The 23,678-nt window shown below is 47.9% G+C and overlaps 1 protein-coding gene across 9 annotated transcripts in view; it reads left to right on the top strand.

The window, feature by feature from the left end:
• The window catches only part of RENBP (renin binding protein), a 167,429-nt gene that overhangs the window by 82,357 nt on the left and 61,394 nt on the right, over window positions 1-23,678 (top strand). For 6 of the 9 annotated variants that reach the window (XM_069645418.1, XM_069645414.1, XM_069645419.1 and 3 more), the window contains 3 exons: window positions 6,361-6,467; window positions 12,357-12,432; window positions 21,650-21,725. In XM_069645418.1, coding sequence (XP_069501519.1) covers window positions 6,367-6,467; window positions 12,357-12,432; window positions 21,650-21,725 — 253 coding nt within the window. In that variant the 5' untranslated portion in view covers window positions 6,361-6,366. Of the gene's footprint in view, window positions 1-6,360; window positions 6,468-12,356; window positions 12,433-21,649; window positions 21,726-23,678 lie in introns of those variants that run through there. The other 3 variants (XM_069645422.1, XM_069645423.1, XM_069645421.1) reach the window with 2 other exon arrangements.

Raw genomic sequence — 23,678 nt, 5'->3', positions numbered from 1 at the left:
TTAAGGGTGCATGTGTGTGTGCTGAGTTGGGGGGTGGGGGGTTCGGGTCTGTACGGGTGCATGTGTGTGTGCTGAGTTGGGGGGTGGGGGGTTCGAGTCTGTATGGGTGCATGTGTGTGTGCTGAGTTGGGGGGTGGGGAGTTCGGGTCTGTATGGGTGCATGTGTGTGTGCTGAGTTGGAGGGTGGGGGTTCGGGTCTGTAAGGGTGCATGTGTGTGTGCTGAGTTGGGGGGTGGGGGTTCGGGTCTGTAAGGGTGCATGTGTGTGTGCTGAGTTGGTGGGTGGGGGGTTCGGGTCTGTATGGGTGCATGCTTGAGAATGTGTGTGCTGCGTTGGGGGCGGGGGGTTCGGGTCTGTATGGGTGCATGCTTGAGAGTGTGTTTGGGTATAGTGTTTGGTTGGGGGTGAGGGGGCCATGGGGCATAGTGTTTGGTTTGGGTGAGGGGGCCATGGGGCATAGTGTTTGGTTGGGGGTGAGGGATAGGGGGCATAGTGTTTGGTTGGGGGTGAGGGACAGGGGGCATAGTGTTTGGTTGGGGGTGAGGGACAGGGGGCATAGTGTTTGCTTGGTGGGTGAAGGACAGGGGGCATAGTGTTTGCTTGGTGGGTGAGGGACATGGGGCATAGCGTTTGCTTGGTGGGTGAGGGACAGGGGGCATAGTGTTTGCTTGGTGGGTGAGGGACAGGGGGCATAGTGTTTGGTTGGGAGCCATGGGGCATAGTGTTTGGTTGGGGGGTAGGGGTGTGAGGGGGCCATGGGGCATAGTGTTTGGTTGGGGGTGAGGGACAGGGGGCATAGTGTTTGGTTGGGGGTGGGAGCCATGGGGCATAGTGTTTGGTTGGGGGTGAGGGGGCCATGGGGCATAGTGTTTGGTTGGGGGTGAGGGGGCCATGGGGCATAGTGTTTGGTTGGGGGTGAGGGACAGGGGCATAGTGTTTGGTTGGGGGTGGGGGCCATGGGGCATAGTGTTTGGTTGGGGTGGGGGCCATGGGGCATAGTGTTTGGTTGGGGGTGAGGGGCCCATGGGGCATAGTGTTTGGTTGGGGGTTAGGGGGGTGAGGGGGCCATGGGGCATAGTGTTTGGTTGAGTGTGAGGGGCAGGGGGCATAGTGTTTGCTTGGGGGGTGAGGGACAGGCGGCATAGTGTTTGGTTGGGAGCCATGGGGCATAGTGTTTGGTTGGGGGTTAGGGGTGTGAGGGGGCCATGGGGCATAGTGTTTGGTTGGGGGTGAGGGACAGGGGGCATAGTGTTTGGTTGGGGTTGGGAGCCATGGGGCATAGTGTTTGGTTGGGGGTTAGGGGGGTGAGGGGACCATGGGGCATAGTGTTTGGTTGGGGTGAGGGACAGGGGGCATAGTGTTTGCTTGGGGGGTGAGGGACAGGGGGCTTAGTGTTTGGTTGGGGGTGGGGGCCATGGGGCATAGTGTTTGGTTGGGGTGGGGGTCATGGGGCATAGTGTTTGGTTGGGGGTGAGGGGCCCAATGGGCATAGTGTTTGGTTGGGGGTGAGGGGGCCCATGGGGCATAGTGTTTGGTTGGGGGTGAGGGGGCCCATGGGGCATAGTGTTTGGTTGGGGGTGAGGGGGCCATGGGGCATAGTGTTTGGTTGGGGATGGGAGCCATGGGGCATAGTGTTTGGTTGGGGGTGAGGGGACCATGGGGCATAGTGTTTGGTTGGGGATGGGAGCCATGGGGCATAGTGTTGCACTCCAAGAGTGAACTCAATAACAAAGCTAAAACAGGCACAGTTAGGAGATGTACATCCTTTGCTTTTTTGAGGAAACCTGACTCAACGAAGGCCATACTCCTCTTGGGTAACCCGAACAGCAAACTATAGCAGTCCAAAATAACGGAATGTCCAATCAAGGGTCAATAAAATATATATAATTTAATTAAATAGACGATATACAATAACTAAATCGAAATAAATGATAGCAATGGAAAATGTGTAGTACAAAATGTAAGTTTGAAATGCAATAAAAATCGTTACCCCTCAAAAACATCTTTTTCCATGTGTTTAATACAAATTGGGGGTTGAAAAAGCCTCCTGACATGTCCCGCCTACCGCCCCGCCCACTTTTACTTTTCGGCCCACTATAGCCCTCATGTAAGGTACTTTCGGCCCTCTGTCAAAATCAGTTGTGCACCCCTGCTCTAAGCCAAGCGCCAAGCTACCTCAGGGTTCAGCGCGCTATACAAGCAAATAAAATCAAATCCTAGCATGGTAGACCATACGCCATTCTGCCCTACTGCCATCATTCATGCCAATGTATCCATCCTATATCACCAGTCTACACCCTGTACTAATGCCTCCAACGCCACCAATGTCAACTGTACCATTGCACCTCCCCTTGCTAATGTCATACCTAATGCCAGCCTTGATGATTGTACTGCTCTGCCACCCCATGTAAACACCAGAGCTAATGCTAGCAATCACAACACTACTGCTCTGTGCTCCTATGTAAATGCCATGACCTATGCCTGCACGGATTACCCTAATTCTGTAAATGCCATGACTAATGCTAACAAAGATGAGGTTGCTGCTGTGCCTCCATATGTGAATGCCATGACTAATGTTAGCATAGATGAGGTTGGTGCTATGCCTCCATATGTGAATGCCATGATCAATGCTAGTAATGATGAAAATAATTCTTAGCCCCTGAATGGCACTACCGCTGCCTCCCCAAAGGAATGCCCTGCCCTATGCCAGCAATGCTAACGGCACGTTTGTGTCCCCCCATGTGACTGCCATGACCAATACCACCAATGTACATGTTACCACCGTGCCCCACTTTGCAACCGCCAGAAACTGCCCTAAAAAAACACCCCTTCATGCCACCTCACAGCTACCCCTGCTAACATGACTAGCCCTACCCATAAGTCCCACCTGAGCGGTGCTCTTATCAATGCCCGCACCTTAGATATCCATGAACTCATCACCACCCATAATTTGGACCTCCTTATGGTAACAGAAACATGGTTACATGAAGCCTCAGGACCCGCACTATCCCTTGCCCCACCCCCAGGTTACTCCGTTACCAGACAGGACCACCCCACCAAAGGAGGGGGGTATAGCTCTTATAGCTAAAGACTCCCTCTCCATCAGGAAGATTGACAAAGACTTGAATAACAGTGACTACATCCTGGTTACACTTAAACTCTCCCACAACTGTACCATCTCCCTTCACCTTGTCTACCAACCCCCAGGACCATTGGGTGACTTCCAGACAGCCCTCACTCGAACCCTTTCAGACAACATGAAAAAATCCACTAAAGCCATCATACTAGGAGACCTCAATTTGGGCCTCAATGATGCCAAAGATCCCGCCGCTCAGTCATTCAACACTGCGCTCGAGACCCTAGGGTTCAGCAACTCCATCCCTGGAGTTACCATAAGGAGGTCCACTGGGGTATCTCTTGCACCAATTACGTGGACGATACTCAGATCCTCCTCACACTTACAGGTGACTACGACACTGGACTCCAGAACCCTCAATGAAATCTACACCACCATCCAGGCATGGATGGCGGCGAACAGACTGTGCCTGAACTCAAGACTGAGCTTCTCCTTAGAGGACCTACGGAAACACTTAAGAATCTCGACTCTCAATTTCACCACTTCACCATTGACTCCATCAGAATCCCAGTGTCTGAATCAGTGAAAACACTGGGATTGTACTTGGACTCCATCTATCACTAGGCAAGTCAATGCCATCGCCTCTGCCGCAGCATACCACGCCAAGCTTCTGAATGCAGCTAGACCATTCCTCTCCAAGGATAACTGCACTACCGTAACAAGAGCCATAACTGGGTCAAGGCTAGACTACTGTACTGTAATACCCGCTTCCTGGGCTCATCAGATAAGAACATGGAAAAGCTGCAAGCCATTTAAAACCGTGCACTTTGTGCTGTTATGGGCATTCCCAAAAGGGACCATATCACTTCTTCCAGGAAACGGCACACTGGCTTCCAATTAAGAGCGAATACTCTTTAACTTTAAAGCCCTGGCATTGATCCACAAATGTATCCAACTAACTGCCCCTCCTTACCTCTCCCAAAGGATACACCTTAGTAACTGTGAGGTTGGAATTTGTAAGCAAGCTAAACGGTGTAGTTTGTTGGTTTAAAAAAAAAAAACCTATAAAATAAAAAATAAATCGAAAACCAAAGTATCTTGCTAGATGTTTGCATGCAGTCTCCTTGAGCAACAGTTTGCCACTTCACTTGGAGGTGTGAATGATCCTCGATCCCTCCCTCACTGCTAATTTGTGCTTTGATGGGGGGGGGGGCATGAGGTGGACATCGATGATACGACAGGGGGGGGGAGTCCAATTCTAAGAATAGGGACTTTCATGATAATGGTTTCCCGGGGGGTGCCCGGGCCCCCGAGCACCCACGTAATCGGCACCCCTGATGCAAGTGGTTCTGTAGTGACCGGATGAAACCAGTGTCTGCCCCACTGCAGAAGTATCTTTTTATGGGTGGGGGGAGCCGGGGTTTCTTTGGACGATCCTGTGTCACCGGGCCTGTTGTCGGGTCACACCACAGACCGGTAAGATAAATGTCAGGATTTGGCTGAGCTTGGCAACTAGCCCATATGTGGGGCGGCCTGGTTTGTGTGGGAGTTAGTCCATGCTGGGAGAGTAAGCTGTATTGTTAGACATTGTGTTGTAGGTGGGGGCAGCAATCTTAGCAATGGCAGCCCAAACTCAACTTCCCCGGGCCCTTGCTAGACCCCTTCCTGTCCCTGCTGTCTCCCTTCCGTTTGCATCCAGTCTTTCCCCAGGCATCTGGCCCAGCCCCTTCCAACCCTAGTATCCATTAGACAACCAAATCAGTTTAGTGGATAATTCAAGTGCCGCAGCGGCTTTATTGGTGGGAGTTATCTTGCAGGTGATGTCCATGTGACCATCTGACTGTAGAATCTTTGCTGAGCTGGCGTCCAAATGTTTGCCCAAAATTAATCCTTCGTCCCTCCAGGTAGCACCAACATTTACATTTTTCCTACATATTTTCCATTCTGGAAACAACTTGTAAAATCCCTCCTGCGTGCTTGGTCTGGCCATCTAGCTTTACTTACCTGGTGTGTCTTTTCTGCCCCACTTTGTTTTAATGCTTCAGGCTTCCCCAAGGTCTTGTAGTCTAGGGTGTCATACTCTTAAATCAGCCCCCCCCCCCTCACGTCTACAAATGCTGGTTCCCCTTTCCCCCCCATTCATTAATCTTTGGATACATCAGGTAACTCTGCACTGGTACATCTATGAACGTTTTAATTCATCACAATAGCTTAATGACAATATCACACACAATAGATTGTTCCTGGTGGGGGTGCGCTAGTCCGCTTTGTGCACTCGATTCAGGAACGAATAGTAGTTTCACTCCCTCCCTCAGTACCCTAGCACGTCCACTGTTTGCCCTACCCCCACACTCTTCGTAACATTTCATAATGGGTATGGAGTCTTGGGCTGGTGGCGTGCATACCCACTAGGGGAGGGGACCACCAAGGTCTTCCTTACGGCGGTGCTGCCCCCCTGGACTTGTTGCAGAGATTGTTCCCAACTCTATGCTGAAATTCTGGGTGACATTGGGTGCATAAGCAACCCCGAAGTCATGATTGTTGCTGGAACCACACACACTTGAATTTCTGGACTGCGCATTGGAAGTGAGGATTATCCTTTGTTGCTCGCAGAGGTGTGTTAAATGCTTCGGTTGTAAGTTGTGCTAGCTATTTCCATGACTGCCCCCAAGAGTGCTGTGGTTTCTGTATTGAAGCTACAGATTGAGGGAGCAGGCCTTGCCCCTCACTTTTGGCTATACAAGATTCCTGCTTTCCCCTATGCGGTTTTCCAGCCAGTGTTAGCTTAGATTGGTTTGGGACCCTGGATTGGTCCCAAGCTTTGTGTGGGGTCCCAGCGCCGATTTCAGCTCGGTTGTTTTGTGGATCACAGCCCTCAAGTAAATGTAAATTGTGGTTTGTTTCTTGTGCCTAGGCCTTGTGAGCACTTCAAGAATTACCTGCTGATTGAGTTTTGTGGTGGCTCCAGGTATTGTCAGTGTGTTGCCGGGGTTATGCAGGTCATGTTCATGTTTAACTTCCAGGCATTGTGCACAGGCCTGCCCTGTGAGGGCTGAGGTCCTTGTGTGGTTTCTCGACTAGCTTTGCTTTATACATTGTGTTGCGCAAAACGGGTGGATTCCGGATATCGGTCCTAGTCTTGTCTGATTTGCCACTGTGGTCTTGTCTCCCAACCTTCTCTCGGCCTGGCGCAAGGTCCTGGTCCTGTCGAGACCTTAGTGTTTTCCAAGGCTTGCAATCGACACTGACTCAGGCAGACTTGCAACATGTTTCTCTTTGGCCAGGGTGAAATGGACGTGACGCTGCTGCGGACCTGGAGGAAGACCATCGCAGACGACCTTGATCGAGTGATGGCCTTCTGGACCAAAAACTCCCACGATAAAGAACATGGGTATGTTGCCAGACAAGAAAGTATTACCTTTTCATATTTTGTACTCTCTATAAATCCAGTTCATTTGCACTGTTTGTTATATTTAGCGTAAAAGAAGGCACCGTAGGTTTGCCCCAGGAAACTTGATGTAACTGTACATGAGATTGTTTGGTGGAAAGATATCCCTCTGAGTAACATGATCGATGCCTGATATGGTTTAATACCTGGTAGGACAGATTCAGCTTTTCCTTGCAAGGTTGGTAAAATAAGTACAAAATTCGATTGGGCAATAACACTATAAATAAATAAAATAAGGGAACAAATCTGTGCTTGCACATCATCGAGCAATGTTCATTCCTCTGGCTGTTTGCTGCTTATCCTACGTATACCCCCATTGGGAGACTTTTACGCTATCATCGCCTCCTTGCCTAACACTCCTAACATGAGGACTAGGCACGAGGACCCTGCAGCCCCAAGGCCAGTCCAAGGAGACCGGAGTTAGTGGCAAGATGTTGCATCCTGTATGGCATCCCCTTGTCTACTATAGGGATTGGCTTAACACAATGATGTCCTCCTTTCTGAGTTTGCTTCATATGTTCTTCCTAGTACTGTGGTACTGTGGTGCGCTCCTACAGGTGAGGCTGTAGCGGTTTCCTTATCCAAGACGCTTGTGGTTATCCTGGCTCTGCATGGACGGCCGATTCTGCATATTGTTTTTTTCACATCGCCTGGGAGGCCTGGACCCTTGTAATGCATGCATGGAGAAGGATTGGGTAGCAGTTTTCTCGTTAGTGTAGCACGGGCGGGAAGGCTAATGTGTCTAACCTTTTGCCCACTTCTTTCTCTTTTGATGCAGCTCTCAAAAGGGCGCCAATGCACCACAAACTAAGCTTTTGCAGCAATGCTGGTCGAAAAAAGCAGGTCCCTGTCAAATGTCCCATTCCAAGGGAACACGTTTCAACCAAGGATGGTTCCATGCCCATCAACAAGGAAGTGGTGACTCTGATTTCTCCATAGGTTCCACAGAAAGGGCTACAAGGATGTCATGACTGTGGTGTGATGGGACACCACCGCAGAGATTGTGCCAAGCTGGCCTGTAAAACACGAAATGCTTGATTCAAAGTCATCTTTTCCAACTATCCTACTGCTTTACGGATAGGTGGTTTAAGTTTATGTTGGAAATACAGCTGCAACACAAACTCTCTAACAGCACCGAGTTCTTGACTGCGTGATGATGGCAGTAGTCCGATAGCTGATGACACAGAATTCCTGGCAAGTCAGTGAGTTACGTTTTGAAAATGACTTTACAGAACGGGTCTCCCTAGCTTCCATGAAAATGCAACTGGAAGGAGAACAAAGTCCAGAAGGTGTCCTGGGGCTGAACTGCTGGGATAAGTTAGTCCCGATAGTGGCTCAGAAGTAAGCCCAAACTATTGCAGCTCTTAGGTTGAACCATTAAGCCTTAATTCTCTTCAAGTTCCTAGACCAAGGAGTCCCCTGTTCTTACACCACACAAGGCCTCCAGAGCCAAGTAAGGCGAGACTGAGCAAATGACCAACCATCACACAATGTCTCTTCTTGGACCAGAGAGGCAGAACCTCTGGACCCCAAGATTTCTGGTGCTTCATAATGGGAAGTCCTTCATGGAATAAATGAAGTCAGACTCAACCTTAACCAAATGGATTCCGCCTCACAACATTTGTCCGGATTGATTTACTCTTTGTCAATAAAATAATCATTGCTAAATTCTTTGTTTCTCTCAGGGTGCCAAACCCTTTTTACATATTTGGGTGCGAGCATCAGACTCGCAATGTTTTGTGGTGTCCACTTTGGTCACGTGCACCACAGTTTTTCTCATTTTGCTCAGAGTTCCAGACCCTCTTTCATCAGTGTCTCAGTCCCTCTGGACTTTAAGTGCGGGTCCCAGACTCGCACAGCTGCATGGTATCGGTTTGGTTCACTCTCCTGCCAAGTATGCAATTGTCTTTTATTCAGTTCGGGATTCCTGACTCTCTTTTTAGCTAGGGTCCCACGTCCCCTTTGTTTTGGGTGTGGGTCCCAGACTATCTGCTTGGTTCACTCTCTTGCCAAGTATGCAACTGTCTCTGTACTTTAGGGCCACAGACCCGCTCTTTACTTAGGGTACCAGACTCTGGCTTTTGAGTGCGGGTCCTGGACTCGCACAGTTATGCTGTATCTGGTCAGTTTCTCATTGGTCTCCCTCTGACTTCCAAAGGGTAGGTTCCCAGACCCTCTTGTTCTCGGTTGCTCGTTGATTTCCCTCTGACTTTAAAAGGTTAGGCAGTGTGCACGCAGTATAAACCCCAGCAAGCCAGAAGGCTTGACATGACCCCCTTCCTACTGAGAGGATTTCCAACTGCATGCTAAAAAAAAGTGCTTATGATGATGGCTACAATACGCTCTTGGCGCCTAGCAAGCAATTCTGATCATTCACCACTTCTTTGTGGGAGTACACACCTGCCAAGGGCTCGCACACTCGTTTCCTGCCTCCAGCTCTGAGCGAGCACCGACGTGGGTTCCACAGTGCGTCCTCTCATAGTTGTACTCAAACGCTGCTTCTGTTTCTTGGCAACTCTCCTTCTGACTGACTTCAGCCTCCCTGCTATCTCTCCTCAGCTGGGGCCACACAGCCTTTCAAGTAAGCTCTCTCATATACACTTACTGACACTCCAGGCACTCTGATGTCTATGACATCCGACACCTTCCAATCAAGAAATGTCTCTAGATGTGATAAGTACCAACAAACCTGTCCTGGTGCTTCTACAGGCTCTCGTGAGCCCATTCCAGCGGGCCCCGCAAGACGGTTTCTCCGAAGCAGAAACGCAGGATCTTAATACCAATCCCACTCTCTGTTCATACGCGTTTTAACTTTATCTCAGCTGAAAAGCCATAAAAGTTTAATCAGCAATTAAAAAAATCTACGATTACAAAACATCACTCATGGTTTCCCGGCGGGAATTCAAGAAAGGTGATTGCATTGGATTGTGAATAAGCTAGTTCAGTAACAGTAACGACTAGATTTGGAGCCGCTGTCTACATTAGGGCTGGAGTACTAAACCGTGTCAGTGGACCTCAAACCTTGTCGAACTTAACAGGCGGCCCTCTCTTGGGGGCCCTATTCCCCAACAGTGCAACAGACCAATGGGGGTGCTAACGCAGGAGGAGTTGCTGAGTACTATTACAGATTTCAGCAAATGCATGATTTGTTAACATGTAATATGCCCTCAACTAAATCAGTGAAATCAATTCTGATAGTGGTATGCATTGGACACTTGAGGGCAAGACCGGGTGCAACGGGAAAAGTGGTCCCGATTGTCAAAAGAGCAGCCCCTCACCTCTGGGATCCAGTGCGGACATTTATTTAGAAGGGCATCTCTGGGTTCGTAGTAATTTCGGTGCAACTTGGGGGCCTTGTGGAGGTATAATGACTTCCCAGCCCATGAAAGTGACAGCCTGCAGCTACTGTCAGTTAATCTAAAAGCGTGGCCCAGCTGGGGTATTGCCCTTCCTGATTTGTTAATTTCCCTGGGTATCTTGGTTGCATCAAGGCCCGGAGGGTGCAGCATTTGAGGACTAGGTGAGGCGATGAGGGGTCTCACTGTGATATAGGTGTTATAAAATCAAGTTGGGTGATACCTCCGTTCCCACTCAACCTATTAAGGGGTTGGTATTCATTTTGAGCCTGTTGGGAGGCACTCCATCTCTGCAGTTGGTAACAGTAATATCCGAGCCAGTGACAGGAGCAGGCACAAGCAACCCATCCTCCGCTTGGGCTATTTGGGCCCCTCTCTCAGCCCCCAAACAAATCGAGGGCCCCTCCTTGCTTATGCCACTGCCCACCAGATCAATCAAGTGAATTAGTTCTTTAAGTTGCAAAACCTCTGCCAGAACGATGCTACGCTGTCAAATGTTTGCCACCAGGCCCCTCTCATCCGTATTCATTGGTAAGCTGTTGTCCACTCTCATGCAGGAAGTGGAAAGACCACACTGCCCTTTGACTAGGAACAGAGCACCATTGTACACGGGCCCTGGAGGTTCATTGGCCTTGACTGACTCTTGGGAGCACCCATCCAGTCGTGTGGTTGCATTTGCAGGTTGAGGGTATTCAGCAGGAGCAGACCTTTTAGATATTGTTTTCCCCCATCATAGGTGATCTGTAGCTGCGGGAATTGTAGTCGTCATGGTGCTGGTAAGATCAGACAACCTAGAGTCGGGGACGGAATCTGGGGCATGCTCAGGGGCAGGTCCAGAGGTGACTGCTCCCCCTACTTCCATGCTGGGGGTCTTGGGGGGGTTGCCGGGGGGGAAGACCTACAGATGCCAACACTGGCACATGGCCCAAGTCTAAATTAGTTTGGCATTCGCTCGGGCTTCCGTCTCGGGTGCTGCAGAGTCAGTGGTATCGACAGAATCTTTGGCAGCTGGTCTCCTCCCCCATGGGGTCCACACTAGTTGTAAGGGAGGTTGCAGGGGCGAACAAACCCAGAAAGATATTGATTTCCATTATTCAGGAATGGGCTTCACCAAAGGGTCTCTTATCGTTGGGTGCGCTTGACTCTTTCGTGCATGCTGTTGACAGTTGGTCCAAAGATGGAAGTTTCCTTTTAATTTTCTATCTAAATATAGATGCAAACACTGGGGTCGGATTGGCAGGATTTGGCTGTACGACAGGGGTGACAGGAATTGGCACATCCATTTTAAGTGTGCTGGACCTTCTCCATTTAAAAACCAGGGAGAAGGATGTGTAGGGCCACTCTCCGTATTATTACTTTGGGATTTTCCCTTGGTCACTTATTTCCCTGAGTCATGCATTGCTCTTTAGGTTCAGGGACCGTTGTCGCAACATCACAACCTCAAACTCTCCCTGGCAATCACCAGTATCCGATCCAGTGAAATGGAGGTGGGGGGAGGGGTAGCTAGATGAGGGTCTCTCGCCTGCTGGCTGCACAGCCTCATCCGCTTCTATTGCGGAGAGACTTCCACATGCACCATCCAGTATCCAATGACTTGAGGGGGCCTCGTGGATCTTCCAAGGAAAACCGCTATCTACCCACCCCTAGGCGCAAACATCCACGCCCTTTCCCCCCGCGGGCTTCACCTTTGCGAGGTGGACGCAGCAGTTTTGGTCCGTTGGGGGGGCCTGGCCTCAGGAGCTTGGCAGCAGCAAAGGATAACCCTCTCCCACGGGTGCAAACACCTGCACCCCCCCCCCCCAGGCTTCATAGTGTTCTTGCTCCCTTGCTCTTTCATCTTTAATCCATTGGCTTCCTTTCGTCGTCCTCCTGATTCTTTGCGTTCTCCTGTCTTCTGGCAGCACGTTCCTATAAAGAGCCTTTTGAGCTGCGGAAGGGGCACATTTTTATTTGTGTATATATGTTTTCCTTTCACCTCTCCTGATCTAGTTCTGTTGAGGAAAATCCACTTCGTGGTTATTTCCCAAAATGCAAAAATTGGGAATCTGTACTTGTGAAACAAATTGCAGAATACGTTTTACTTTCAGTGTTTCAGAAATAAATGATGTGTTTTTTCTTTGTTTTTGGTTTTTTTTTTATGTTCAAATTTGTTTACGCTTACCCCAAAAGATTCTGTCTTTCATGATCCCTCATAACTGAGTAGGTTGGCTAGGGCAGATGAGTTGTAGTCCAATACATGACCAGAGCCAAAGGTTCCATTCCGCGGTGTAGATGAACTGGTTCACAACCCAAGGGGCGCGGGTTATAGAAAAGGCATACAGGTCAAGGTACATGAAGGTATTTTCTACAAAATGTGTCCCTCTCAAGAAACTATTCCACATCTTTTGTGAACTCTGGGCCTAAAACACTTTCTACCCATTTTTCAGGTTGGAAGCTTGTGGTTGACTGTGGTTTTGTTTTTTTTCTCTCCTTGCAGCGGGTTTTTCACCTGCCTGGGCCAGGACGGCAGCGTGTATGATGACCTGAAGTATGTCTGGCTCCAAGGAAGACAGGTGACTGTCCTCCCCCCCCCCCACCTCCCCTGTCCTATTTGAGGCACCGACGTGTGTTAAACTGACATGTTGGCGGCTTTGCCACTGCCCTACTGGCATTTTCTAGTTACTGGTCTGTTGTAGGACAATATTGCATTTGCGACCTCTGAAGTTGTTCTTCATTGTGTATCCTCTGTTGCCATTGCCAAGGGCATCTCTTCTGTGCTGCCTGCTAATGTCTAGATTCCTTACCGGTAATCACTAATGCTCCTAGACCCATTGCTCCTCATCCCAGGCCTTGATGTGTAAGGTGAATCCCAACTCGTGAATGCAATAGATGTTTAATTTACAGCACAACAAATTTCCTACCGGGAAGCATGCGCTTCCCCGCATAAAACCACCCCTGTACAAAGGAGTGGTGAGCCCTGCATATCTCCTGCGGTTCCCAAGCTCTCATGCAGCCATAACTTCAACGTGGCTGGGAGGAATTGTACAAGAGATGCCCCGTTCATGCAGTGTGTCCCCAGTTACTATGACGCACCATGATGGTGCTCCATCTAATAAAGAAGACGTCTTCCCTTCCAGCGCAGCAACATGCCCCCTTTTTTTTTCTTCTGTGCTCTTCACTGCACCCCACACTCCTGCCTACTAGGATCCCACAGCAGTCTCGGCAACTGGCGACAGTTTGCACCAGGGAATGGCCCAGTGTGCTACTACATCCCAGCCCCAGACCCGCTGTGGAAATACCCAACACCATCTGCACCCTGATTTGAAGAATCCACCCAGCAGGGTAGGGCAGTGGCGAGTGGCCCCAAGTCGGGTGCTCATGCGACAATGCCACTGATTGCAAGGATTCACACCTCTAGTCCCAGGTGTGCCCACAAACCGGCCATTCACAGGCTTTACAGCACAGCAATCGTACAAATTCAGAGAGGGCAGAACACATTGCAATCACATGGCGGTCTGCCACCTTCCATCCGGTGGGCGTAGTACTGCACCAAGAGAGGGTCACAAACCCATTGTTGCCCAGTGCCATGGAGGGATGACCAAGACAAGGATGTTTGGGTATCCTCATCCTCAATGCTTCCCTTTCTCATGCCAAGCCTTTACCACCACAGCACGCCCGAATGGCAATCCCGGATTATTGAATTTGCGACCGTACTGCAATCCCAACACTTCATGGTCCTACTGGTAGAGTTTTCCCAGTACCCAAAGGTAAGAATAATTTCATCCATGGCAGCAGAAGTGGTAGTGCCTGTCCTGGAGGAACACTTGTGGCATATAGCATACCAGAGTTAATGCGGCAGGACAATGGCCACCCCTCCAGGGTAAGGACTTGAGGCACTGTTTTTCATTACGAAAATTGAAACCCTTCGAACCAATATTCCATTGGTGGCACAGGTATCCACTCCTGAGATCGAAATATCTGGTTCCAGTGGTCTGACTAAACTGAAAGGACTTTCGTCCTTTCCTCTTTTTGCCGAGACACTGGTATTGTCTGCCATTCAACAAATCAAATCTGATTCTCCCTCAGATGTGGTTCCTTTGGCAGTCATGAAGAACATTTCCCCATAGCTCTTGAAGGAGATCACAATAGCCATTAATACCTCCTGCCAGTCAGGGTACATCCCTCCAGAACTTAGTTGCTACAGTGATTCCTCTCTTGAAAAAGCCATCGCTAGACCCATCACTTTTGCACCCTATTTCTTTACTGCCTTTCCTTATGAAGCTCCTAGAGTCCTTGGTCTCTCCGCTCTTATCCTCCTTCTTGGAGTCTTCGAAGCTTCTTGACCCCGCACAGTCAGGCTTTAGGGCCTGCCAGGGTACAGAGTGTTTTGGTCTCAGTCCAGGATGACATGACCAGGCTGCTGGATGCAGGGGGGGGGGGGTTGGTGCCCTTATTTTATTAGATCTGTTGGTGGCTTTCGACACTGTCGACCACCCCATCCTGCTGACCCGCCTGGCTCAGATTGGTATCTCTGACCAGGTATTGTCCTGGTTCTCTTCGTTCCCGGCGGATAGAACTCAAATCCTCTCTCTCCCTCTCTCTGTTCTTTTCTAGTTCTTGCCACCTTGGCTGTGTGGTGCCGCAGGGCTCTGCCTTATCTCCCATTTTGTTTTCAATATCTATATCTGGCCATTAGTGTGTCGTCTCCGCTTCTTCGGTGTCAGGTGCTATTCCTATGCCGATGACATTCAGATCCTGATCCGTTTAGATCTTAATCAGGCTGAGATGTCCTCGTGCCTGACAGCCGTGGGTGACTGAATGAATCACATTTGGCTGAAATTGAATGGAGACAAGACGGAGGTGTTGGTGGTTAATTCCTCCCTTGATCCGTCAATGTGGGTGTCTTCCTTTTTGGCCTTCTTCCCTTGGCCCTCTTCCTGTCCCACGGCTGGTTCTGTCAGCCTCTTTCTATGGATGCTCAGGTGTTTGCAGCGTGTCAACTGGCCATTTTCAGCTCAAAATATTGAAAGGTGCTCCCCCTGCTCCCGGCTACGCTCCGCCCTCTGGTGGTAGCAGCTATGGTTTTGAGCCACCTGGACTACTGCAAGGCCCTTTACTTGGCTCAGCCTAAGGGCATAGTCCCACAGCTTCAGCACCTTAAAAATCTTGCTGCTAGGGTGGCAACGGGTTCAACCTATGGGGCTAACGTTTTGCCAGTTTTACAATCTCTGCACTGGCTTCCGGTGGCTCAGCGCATGGAGTTTAAGGCGCTTTGCATTGTCCATTGGACACTTCACGATCAAGGGGCTGAATACCTCCGGACTAAATTTACCCGCTACTTCCAAATCGCTCACTGCGTTCATCCTCAGCAGGATTGCTATGTGCACCATCTTTCCACCGTTCCTGTATTGAAGGTTGGGCTTTTTCGGTGGTCATTGCGCAATCATGGAATCGTCTTCCATTAGAGGTGGAAACACTCTCAAACCACTTGGCTTTTAGAAAGGCTTTAAAAACATACCTGTTTCAGATGACTGCAGCTGACGGGCTGATGGTCCACTGTTCTCCCTCTCTAACGCCATGATGTCTTCGGGTGACCGTGCACTTAATACATTTCTTTAAGATAACTATATCAGTTTCTAAGCAATCCCACACAGGTGAATAATGCCTTGCTGGCCCTGCAGCAAAGGGGATGTCCAATGCTTTGTGTGAACTTTCAACAAGGTGCTAAGGATCGCCCATTTAAAAAAAGGAAAATCCTGGAGGTGGTGCTCACGGTAATGCCTCCTACTGCCACTGGAGAAACCCCTGCAGAGGTACTGTGGAACATGAAAGTGTGCCCTTCTCCCAGAGCATGAATCGAGGTAGAAGGCCCATGTTGACTTAGCATGTCTTGGACAGGCGAAGAATGAGGAGAAAAATATTGGGAGAAAATTCTATCATGCACCACTTTTTTTATTTGTTTGTATCGCGCCGGTCGCCTGCAGGCATCAGGGCACAACAAATAGACGCCAAAACACAGAGACCAACTTTGACAGGACACTGTAACCGGGATGAGCAGAGCAATTATAAGGGAAAGTTTATGTCTCTCATTTACTTGAATAGAGGGGTTTTTAATTTTTTACGGAACCTCAGGAGATTAGAATTTGATCTCAAATTTAAAGGAAGGCTATTCCACTTGCTAGCGGCTACTGTTGGAAAGGCACTTCCTAGTCCGCTCACCCTCTTCAATGTGGGTGCCACAATTTGGCCAGTTGCTTCTGATCTAAGGGTGCAACCTGGCACATCATTAGATTTTGGATTTCAGGTAAACCCGAGCTTGCCCGTGAAGACACTTGTAGACCAGGGTCATTGCTTTAAACTGGACCCTGTCTTCTGCTTTAAACCAATGCAATTGTTTCCTTGCATTGCTAATGTGTTCAGTTTTCTTTTTTAGCTTGATCTCCTCATTCTGATGTTTTGGAGTTTGATGGTACATCGTTTACTTGCGCCAAGCATTAATAAGACGTGAGCGGATAATTGCTCTAGCCAAAGTGGCACAATTATCCTCACTGAAAAGTGGCTTAATTGCTCTTAAGAGTCTTAAATAATATGAGCAATTCTTGCTCACATCCGAGGCCTGAGCATCCATACTCATGGAGGCCTCAAGATACACCCCCAAGGTTTTGACCTTGCTCATAACTCATATTGGGAGATCTTTAGTGAGGAAGGACTCATATTGGGCTGCCAGTTTGGATCGAGCTTGAGTGGACCCAAAAACCATCAGCTCGGTTTTGTTGCCATTGAGGCAAAGCCAGTTATGGTCCATCCACGATTCAATGTTTTTTCAGAGGTTCTTGATGGCAACACAGTCTTTCTCATAATCTCCACTCAGCTGTCGTCAGCATAATTAGCGAAATAAACATTGATGTTATCAAGGATTTTGCAGAGAAGACTAAGTATAGATTAAAGAGAAGAGGGGACATGCTGGCTCTTTGAGGCCCTCCACACAGTATGTCTATTACATATGAGAAATGGTCTCCCCAATGAACCTTAGATTTCCTTTTGGTTAAGTATGACCTCAGCCAGGTGCTTGCTTCCTCTGAACAGTTAGCAACTCTCTCCAGGGCTTGATGGATCAGCTCGTGGCCGATCAGATCAAAGGCCGTGCTTAAATCAAGGAGGATGAGGATGCCGGTTTTCCCTTTTGTCTAGTATGTTTAACATGTGCATCTGGAGATCTAATAGAGCTGTTTCCGTACTAAGAGATTACCGGAAATGGGATTTCTTATGGTGCAGGATTTCATTTTCCTCTACATAAGCCTGTAGTTGGCTAGTAGCCACCTTGTCCATCAGCTTAAGGATGAAGTTGCAGTTGGTTATTGGTCTTAAATTACTTGGATCTCTATGGTTCAGATTCAATTTCTTCACCAGTCGGGTGACTGTAACCATCTAATTACTAGACAGGACTTAATTGTCCCAGAGTGAGGTTTTTATTATTCACGTTAGCACTGGTGCAAAAAATGGCTGCATTGCCCAAAATCATTTTTGGAGGTAGGATATTCTCAGCACAGGCTGATTGTTTTATTGTGGCAAGAATTATCATAGTGTCTTCTATGGTGATATCTTGAAAATGAAAGGTTTTGGGGTTGATTACATATGGTCCTGATGGGTGGCTGGGCAAATATTGGCTCTGATGTTTGATGTTTGAGCGCTTGTAATCACCTGGCAAGTTTTTTTTTTTTTTTTGTAGTATATATAAAAAAACGCTGACTGGCCTTTATTGCAGTCTTCTTGAGACTGGGTGAAAGTCGCTTTTATGGCTGTGGGCTTTTCAATAGATTTTAATATGCCAAAGAGTTTACTAGTAGAATTAGTTGCTGAATTTATTTGGTCATTGAAAATATTCTTCTTTGCTAGGATAATGCCTTTCCTATAGGCTTTTTCAGATTACTTCCAATCTTTCTTGGTTGCTGAAGGTTCTTTCAGCCAACTCCTTTCCCTTTTTTATTTTTTCCTTTTTTAATGCCTCAAGCTGCGAGTTAAACCATTTTTGGTGTGAATTATTAGTTCTTATCAATTTGAATGTTAATGGTACTTTTGTGTCTACTAATGTTGTCAGATGAGAATGATGAGAAAAAACGGGCAGTATATTTTCACATGTGTCCTCTTCCTTGTGTGCATGCATAATATCATGAATACACAGTTCCAGATCGACCCTTGCAATTTTCTTGTAATTGCGGTTTAGGATCTTATTTGTCTCATTAGGGCAGTTTTGTTTAGGGTGCAGAGGAGTCGGGTAAAAGGTTTAATTGGAGGGCACCAGGTGCTGATTCCCACTCGCTACCCAAGACACCAACTCTCCTGTTCTAATTTGCACCCTGGACTGTAAAAGAGAAAAAGGGGTTAATGGTAACTGCAGAAGAGTGGAAAATCTGAGTGACTAGAAATAGTAGCTAGTTTCATAAACTGAAGAGCCCAGTGGTCAACTCGCACTGGTAATACGAAATTGATGAGTTGAGGAGGGTCTGTGGCATCGTCATCGAGCACAGTCTGACCCAGAAACTGAAGGGCACTTGGAAATGGAGGGAAAATCTTCACGCGGCTTGGTCCACCCACAGATCGTGATGATGCACCATTGCAGGTACCCCAGCACAGCACACACAGACGTACTGACCAAGCAAAAGGACTGGGTTAGTTTAATACGCCCTCATAGTCTTAACATTTCAAAGGATGTTGTGATGAGTGATGTCCCACTCATGCAAGACGTCCCCGTCACTATGATGCACCACATTGATGTGTCCTCAAATAAAGACCTATTCCCTTTTGGGGCAGAGATCAGCTGACCAGCAACACGCCGTGCTTCTCCTATTTGCTGATATCTTTCCACTGCACCCATGCCTAACGTGAGCTTGCGGCAGACGCAGAAGGAGGGACATATGGCTTCAGGACTGGGACAAGGCAGAACCAGGCTAGGAGTAATGTTGGTTACCATTAAGTAATCTAGACATTGGCCCCACAAGCTTCTTTATCGTCCTGGCCTGTACTATGCGAGGAATAGCAACGCTGGGAAGCTTTGCTGATAAGGAGTACATCAGAAGGATTTTATGTGTGCAGCTAAAGGAGCAGCGTCTCGCTTGTAGTATCTGCCTGCAGAACACTCATGTCAAATCGGTTTGGTGGCTCATGTAGGAGCTGCAAACAGTAATGAGACGAAAGTTTCAGGAATTGCTGCCCTAAATAGATGTTAGTGGAATATCCTGCATCTCTGCGTGGGAAGCTGACTGCCCCCTAGTGGAACTCCCTTGCAAGCACGGGTGGCAGGCGGCGAGTGAACGTTTAGTGAGATGGTGGCTCTCCTCCAACAACACTGGGTAATTGAGGTTTTTTCCCATTGGCCAGAAGAAACAATGGCCACGAAGAGAGGTACCCTTCTCCCATCCAGTAGATGAAGTTGTTCTTCCTCAGCCGAGGCGGAGGAGGGATAAGAAAACCTGTTGGGCCTAAAAGCTGGGCATGGCGAAGAACCAGAGCCATGGGCTTAACAATTACAAAGGCTTGCTACACAAGCAAGCCCCGAACTCTCCTAGATCTCTGCATCGAGGTGCTCACCAGGCTCAGACTGACATCTACAGGAAAAAGACCAGGGTAAAACCTATTGAGAGCCCGATACCAAAGTATTCTCCAGTAGAGGACGGAGTGTTAGAGGTGAGGCGGGGGTGATTCAGGGTGGTCAGACTGAAAAGCAGTGGGCTGGTGAGGTCAGTGCCCACTCTTCCACCTCGCCAACAAAATAGGAAAGACAGCAGGAGGGAGACAAAAAGGTGAAGTAAAGGGGAATTGGGAGGCTAAAAAGAAAAATGTGGCATCCTTGAAGGGGCATCTTAGGTGCAGCGTGAATGTCATGCAGCAGGTAGACATGAAACCAAAAAATGAGGAAGCCTTTCTTGTCGGAACCTCTTCAATGCATGGTAGGTGCTGTAAGGCGTGTATCATGGTTTTATCAAAGTGAATTACTTTGTGGTAATTCACTTCGTCAGAATAACTTTGGGGGGGAAACAAAAAACAAATATATATATTGAGGGTTGGGCTTTATTGGGCAGGGGGAATGTTGGGGGTGCACCCCCCCTTTAAAAAAAGAAAAACAAAAGCATGAAGTACATTTCGAAGTGACTTATCATTAAATTATCTTAAATCTACCCTGTCTGGTATAGCAGACAAAAACCAAGCCGCTCTGCTCAAAGGCACTTGACCTCTCTGCAGCCTTTGACCTGGTTGATCACAGCTTTCTTGTGTCTAGGCTTGGAGAGGTCGCCAACTGTTCCACAACACCATCCAGATGGATAGCCTCCTGTTTGGGCCCCAGAAAGGTTAGGGTATGTGTATGTAATAATCACTCCTCCCCCTTTTCTCAGACTTGTGGAGTTCCACAGGGCTCCTGTTTGTCGCCTCTACTTTTTAACCTATATATCCGCCCCCTTCTCGATCTTTTGAATAAACTGGGAGTTCAATATACGAATTACGCTGACGACACGCAGGTTGTGATCATATAGCAAAGACACTGAAACCATTAATAACCTATATAAAGCCATACAGGACTGGATGGCCTGCAACTCATTGGCTTTAAATGATAAAAAGACCGAGCTCCTGATAGTGGCTTCCAAAAGCACTCGGACTAAACTTGACTCTAACTACGCTAGCTTTCCTATTGCGGATAACCTCATCATTGTCCAAAATAAAGTGAAGACCCTAGGAGTTGTTCTGGTTGAAGAGCTATCCATGAAATCTCATGTCTCTAGCATAAGGTCCAGCTGCAGACTAATTAACAAGTGAATAGGATATATCCGCCCATTTATCACTGAAAAAAACTGTGCTCTTCTTTCTTCAGCACTGATAAATTCCCGATTAGACTATTGTAATAGTCTCTATCTGGTACCACAGCTACGAACGTCCAATCCTTACAGGTGGCCCAGAACAATGCTGTGCGCACTATATTCAACCAATCTCGCCGCACCCACATCACCACCTTTAGAAAGAAACTTCACTGGCTCCCAGTAAAACATCGTATCACACACAAGGTGTTGACCACAACACACAAATGCCTGAGCCTTAGCAATCCCATATATTTGTCTGATCGCATTAGCATTAAGTCGAATGAGAGGAACCTTAGCTCATCCGCAGCTGTCGTTCTCAAACACCCCAGATTTAGGACAGCTAAATTTGGGGGTACCACCCTTGATGTACAGGGACCCCTTCTCTGGAACGCACTACCAGCTCGGATACAGCAGATCCAAAGCTACACTGTGTTCAAACAGGCCATTAAAAACTCACTTTTCTAACCTGGAATAATTTGCTCCTGGTCCCACGTTTCTTTCTGCCCTGTCCTTTTTGTTTGTCTTTTGTTCTTTGTGTGCGCCCTGAAGCCCACGGGCATGTGGCGCGTTACAAAAATTAAAATAAATAATTCAATTTGATTAAAAACGTAACACCTGCTTCTCATCCGGAGACACATTTGGTTGTAAACTAAAGAGTAACACATTCTGTTGTAAGGAGTATTCCATCTCACATAGTAGGGACTGGCATGAGGAATATGATATATGGTTAATTGAATCTATTATGTGCTGCCCTGCTCACTAGATCCTTGCTTTGCTGCCTGCTCACGGAAGGTCTCCTATGCTGCCCTGGCTGCCTGCTCGCGTGCTCCTTCCTGTGCTGGTGGCTGGCATGGTCCCTTCTGTGCTGCCTTTCTATTGCCTCTGTTCAATGCTGCCTCCTTATGGGATCTGTCCTTCCTGTTTCCCTTCTCATGGACAGGTCTGGATGTACTGCCGCTTATACCGTAAGGTCCCAAGGTACCACTCTGCTGATCTCCTTCAGGCGGCTTTGTCAGGTGAGGTACATGTGTATTTAATTTCTTGTATTAACCCCTGGCGTGCAGACTTTCTTTTTTTGTACACCTCATGAGAAGGTTATTTTAGGGATACAAGGTCTGATTGACATTGGTTTGAAATAAATGACCTTAGGACTCTGGGGATCTGGAAAGCTGGCCTACCAGAGCCTTTCTCTCTTAAGCTCAGGGATTCCCCCTCCCCTACGCCATAGCTCAGAGTATCCCTTCCCGATATCCCTCCCCCAACCCACAAATCCATGACCAAGATGGAATGAGTCTGGTAGGTCATTGCCCTCATGCTGCAGGCTTTGTGGAAATGGGTCCACCTCTGTAGTAAGGCCCCATAGTTTAGCCTGAGCTAGGATGGGATTATCTGAATATTCTGGAATGAGCTAACTGGAAGCAAAATGAAAAGCCCAGAGTAAAATGGTGGTGCCTGCTTCCCTGGACTGTCCTTGTCCTAGTTAGATAAATGATGTGTGGCAAGATGGGTCTTTCACTTTCCTCACTGTACAGTGTGACCCATTCCAATTCCCAAAACAGCCACTGAACTGTATGTGTGTGGATTTCTAGATTAAGGAATCCTCCAGCAGGGGGCCCTCAGAGCTTTACTCTGCGAGACCTGCTTGGCTACTCTGAAAGCTCTGCTATTGAGAGTCCAAGTGCCACTATATTAGCCCTTCAAAGGCAGAGGAACACCAGATGGACCAGAGGATAGCTGCCATTGTCTAGAGTGTGCCGACTCTAGACGACACACACTAGACTCTGTCAGTCATCCTCTTTCGCCCTATCTTTGCGTTTCCCTGCCTTTGAAGTTCTAGTGTAGAGGTCAGCGATACCCGCTCTATGAATAGTAGAGAAAAACAGTTGTGCTTCTTCCCAATTGGCCATGGTTAATGTAAATGGAAGTAACCCCTTCCTAGGCTCGGTCCTGCTAGCAGGTTGGATAGATGCTGACCCAGGCGAGACACTTGGGCACTTCCATGACTTGGCCTAACGCCTCCTTATCTCTCTTCAGAGAGATGAGCTGGTCCTACCCCCTTCCCAATAATCACTCAGAGATTACCCTTTGCTAGGGAATACTCAAAAGGAATTCAAGAATTCACCCCTTTTGTGATTATCATTTAAATTGCGTTGGAGGCCGTTGGTGGGATTCTCAGTCAGTGAACCTCGGTGCACACAGTTGCTAGCTGAGTTCAGCGTCTGTTACACCGAGCTTCCCGTGAAAGTGGTCTCGGGTGGATGGGCCACACAGTCTGGGGACCGCTAACACCATGATAGACACATAATCATCTGTTCGACCTCTGTGATGTCTTTCCTTTGAGCTACCTTTGGTAGCCTGCAGTGTCTAGCTCTCTCAGGGCTCTTGTAGCCCTTTCTGGGGAAAGGACCAAATGGCAGCACCTCAAGGATTGTCCAGGCAAAAAATGCACAGTAGAACCTGTTCACTACAAGCCCCCCTGTGTGTCCATCAGGTTTCTGACAATCCAGTGGGACCAAGGAGAATGTATGAACACATGTGCAAGCTCAATGCGCTCGTTTCAGATCTTCAATGTGGTCGTTGGAATTTAAAGAGATTTGTTTTACTTTGAACAACAAAAAGTACTGTCCAGAAAGATAATACATGCTTCTTCCTTCAACACTTAATGGTCCTCTACAAGTTTCCATCTACAACAGAAAAGAATCCTTTAGCAATTACCATCCTTAACCATTGCCAACACTGTTGTTTCAACCAATCTGGTCTTACTCAAGGCAAAACTCAGTTGTTGTTCAAGTTACTTGATAGTTAGATGTTGATTATGGATAAACTATCACTGTTAGTCGTGCAAAATTCTGAACATGTGTGTTAAATAATTCTATGAATGCGGAGCAGTAACTAATCTGTATAGAGTCTAGCTCTCCAATAAGGACTTCCAGTATATTTGAGATGCAAAACAGTCGTTTCCACAATAA

Source organism: Ambystoma mexicanum, chromosome 2p (genome assembly GCF_040938575.1).
Source record: "Ambystoma mexicanum isolate Mex_15411 chromosome 2p, UKY_AmexF1_1, whole genome shotgun sequence".
In the NCBI taxonomy this organism is placed as follows: Eukaryota; Metazoa; Chordata; class Amphibia; order Caudata; family Ambystomatidae; genus Ambystoma; species Ambystoma mexicanum.
Note: the sequence above shows the minus strand (reverse complement) of the source record. Positions and strands in the feature narration are given on the sequence as shown.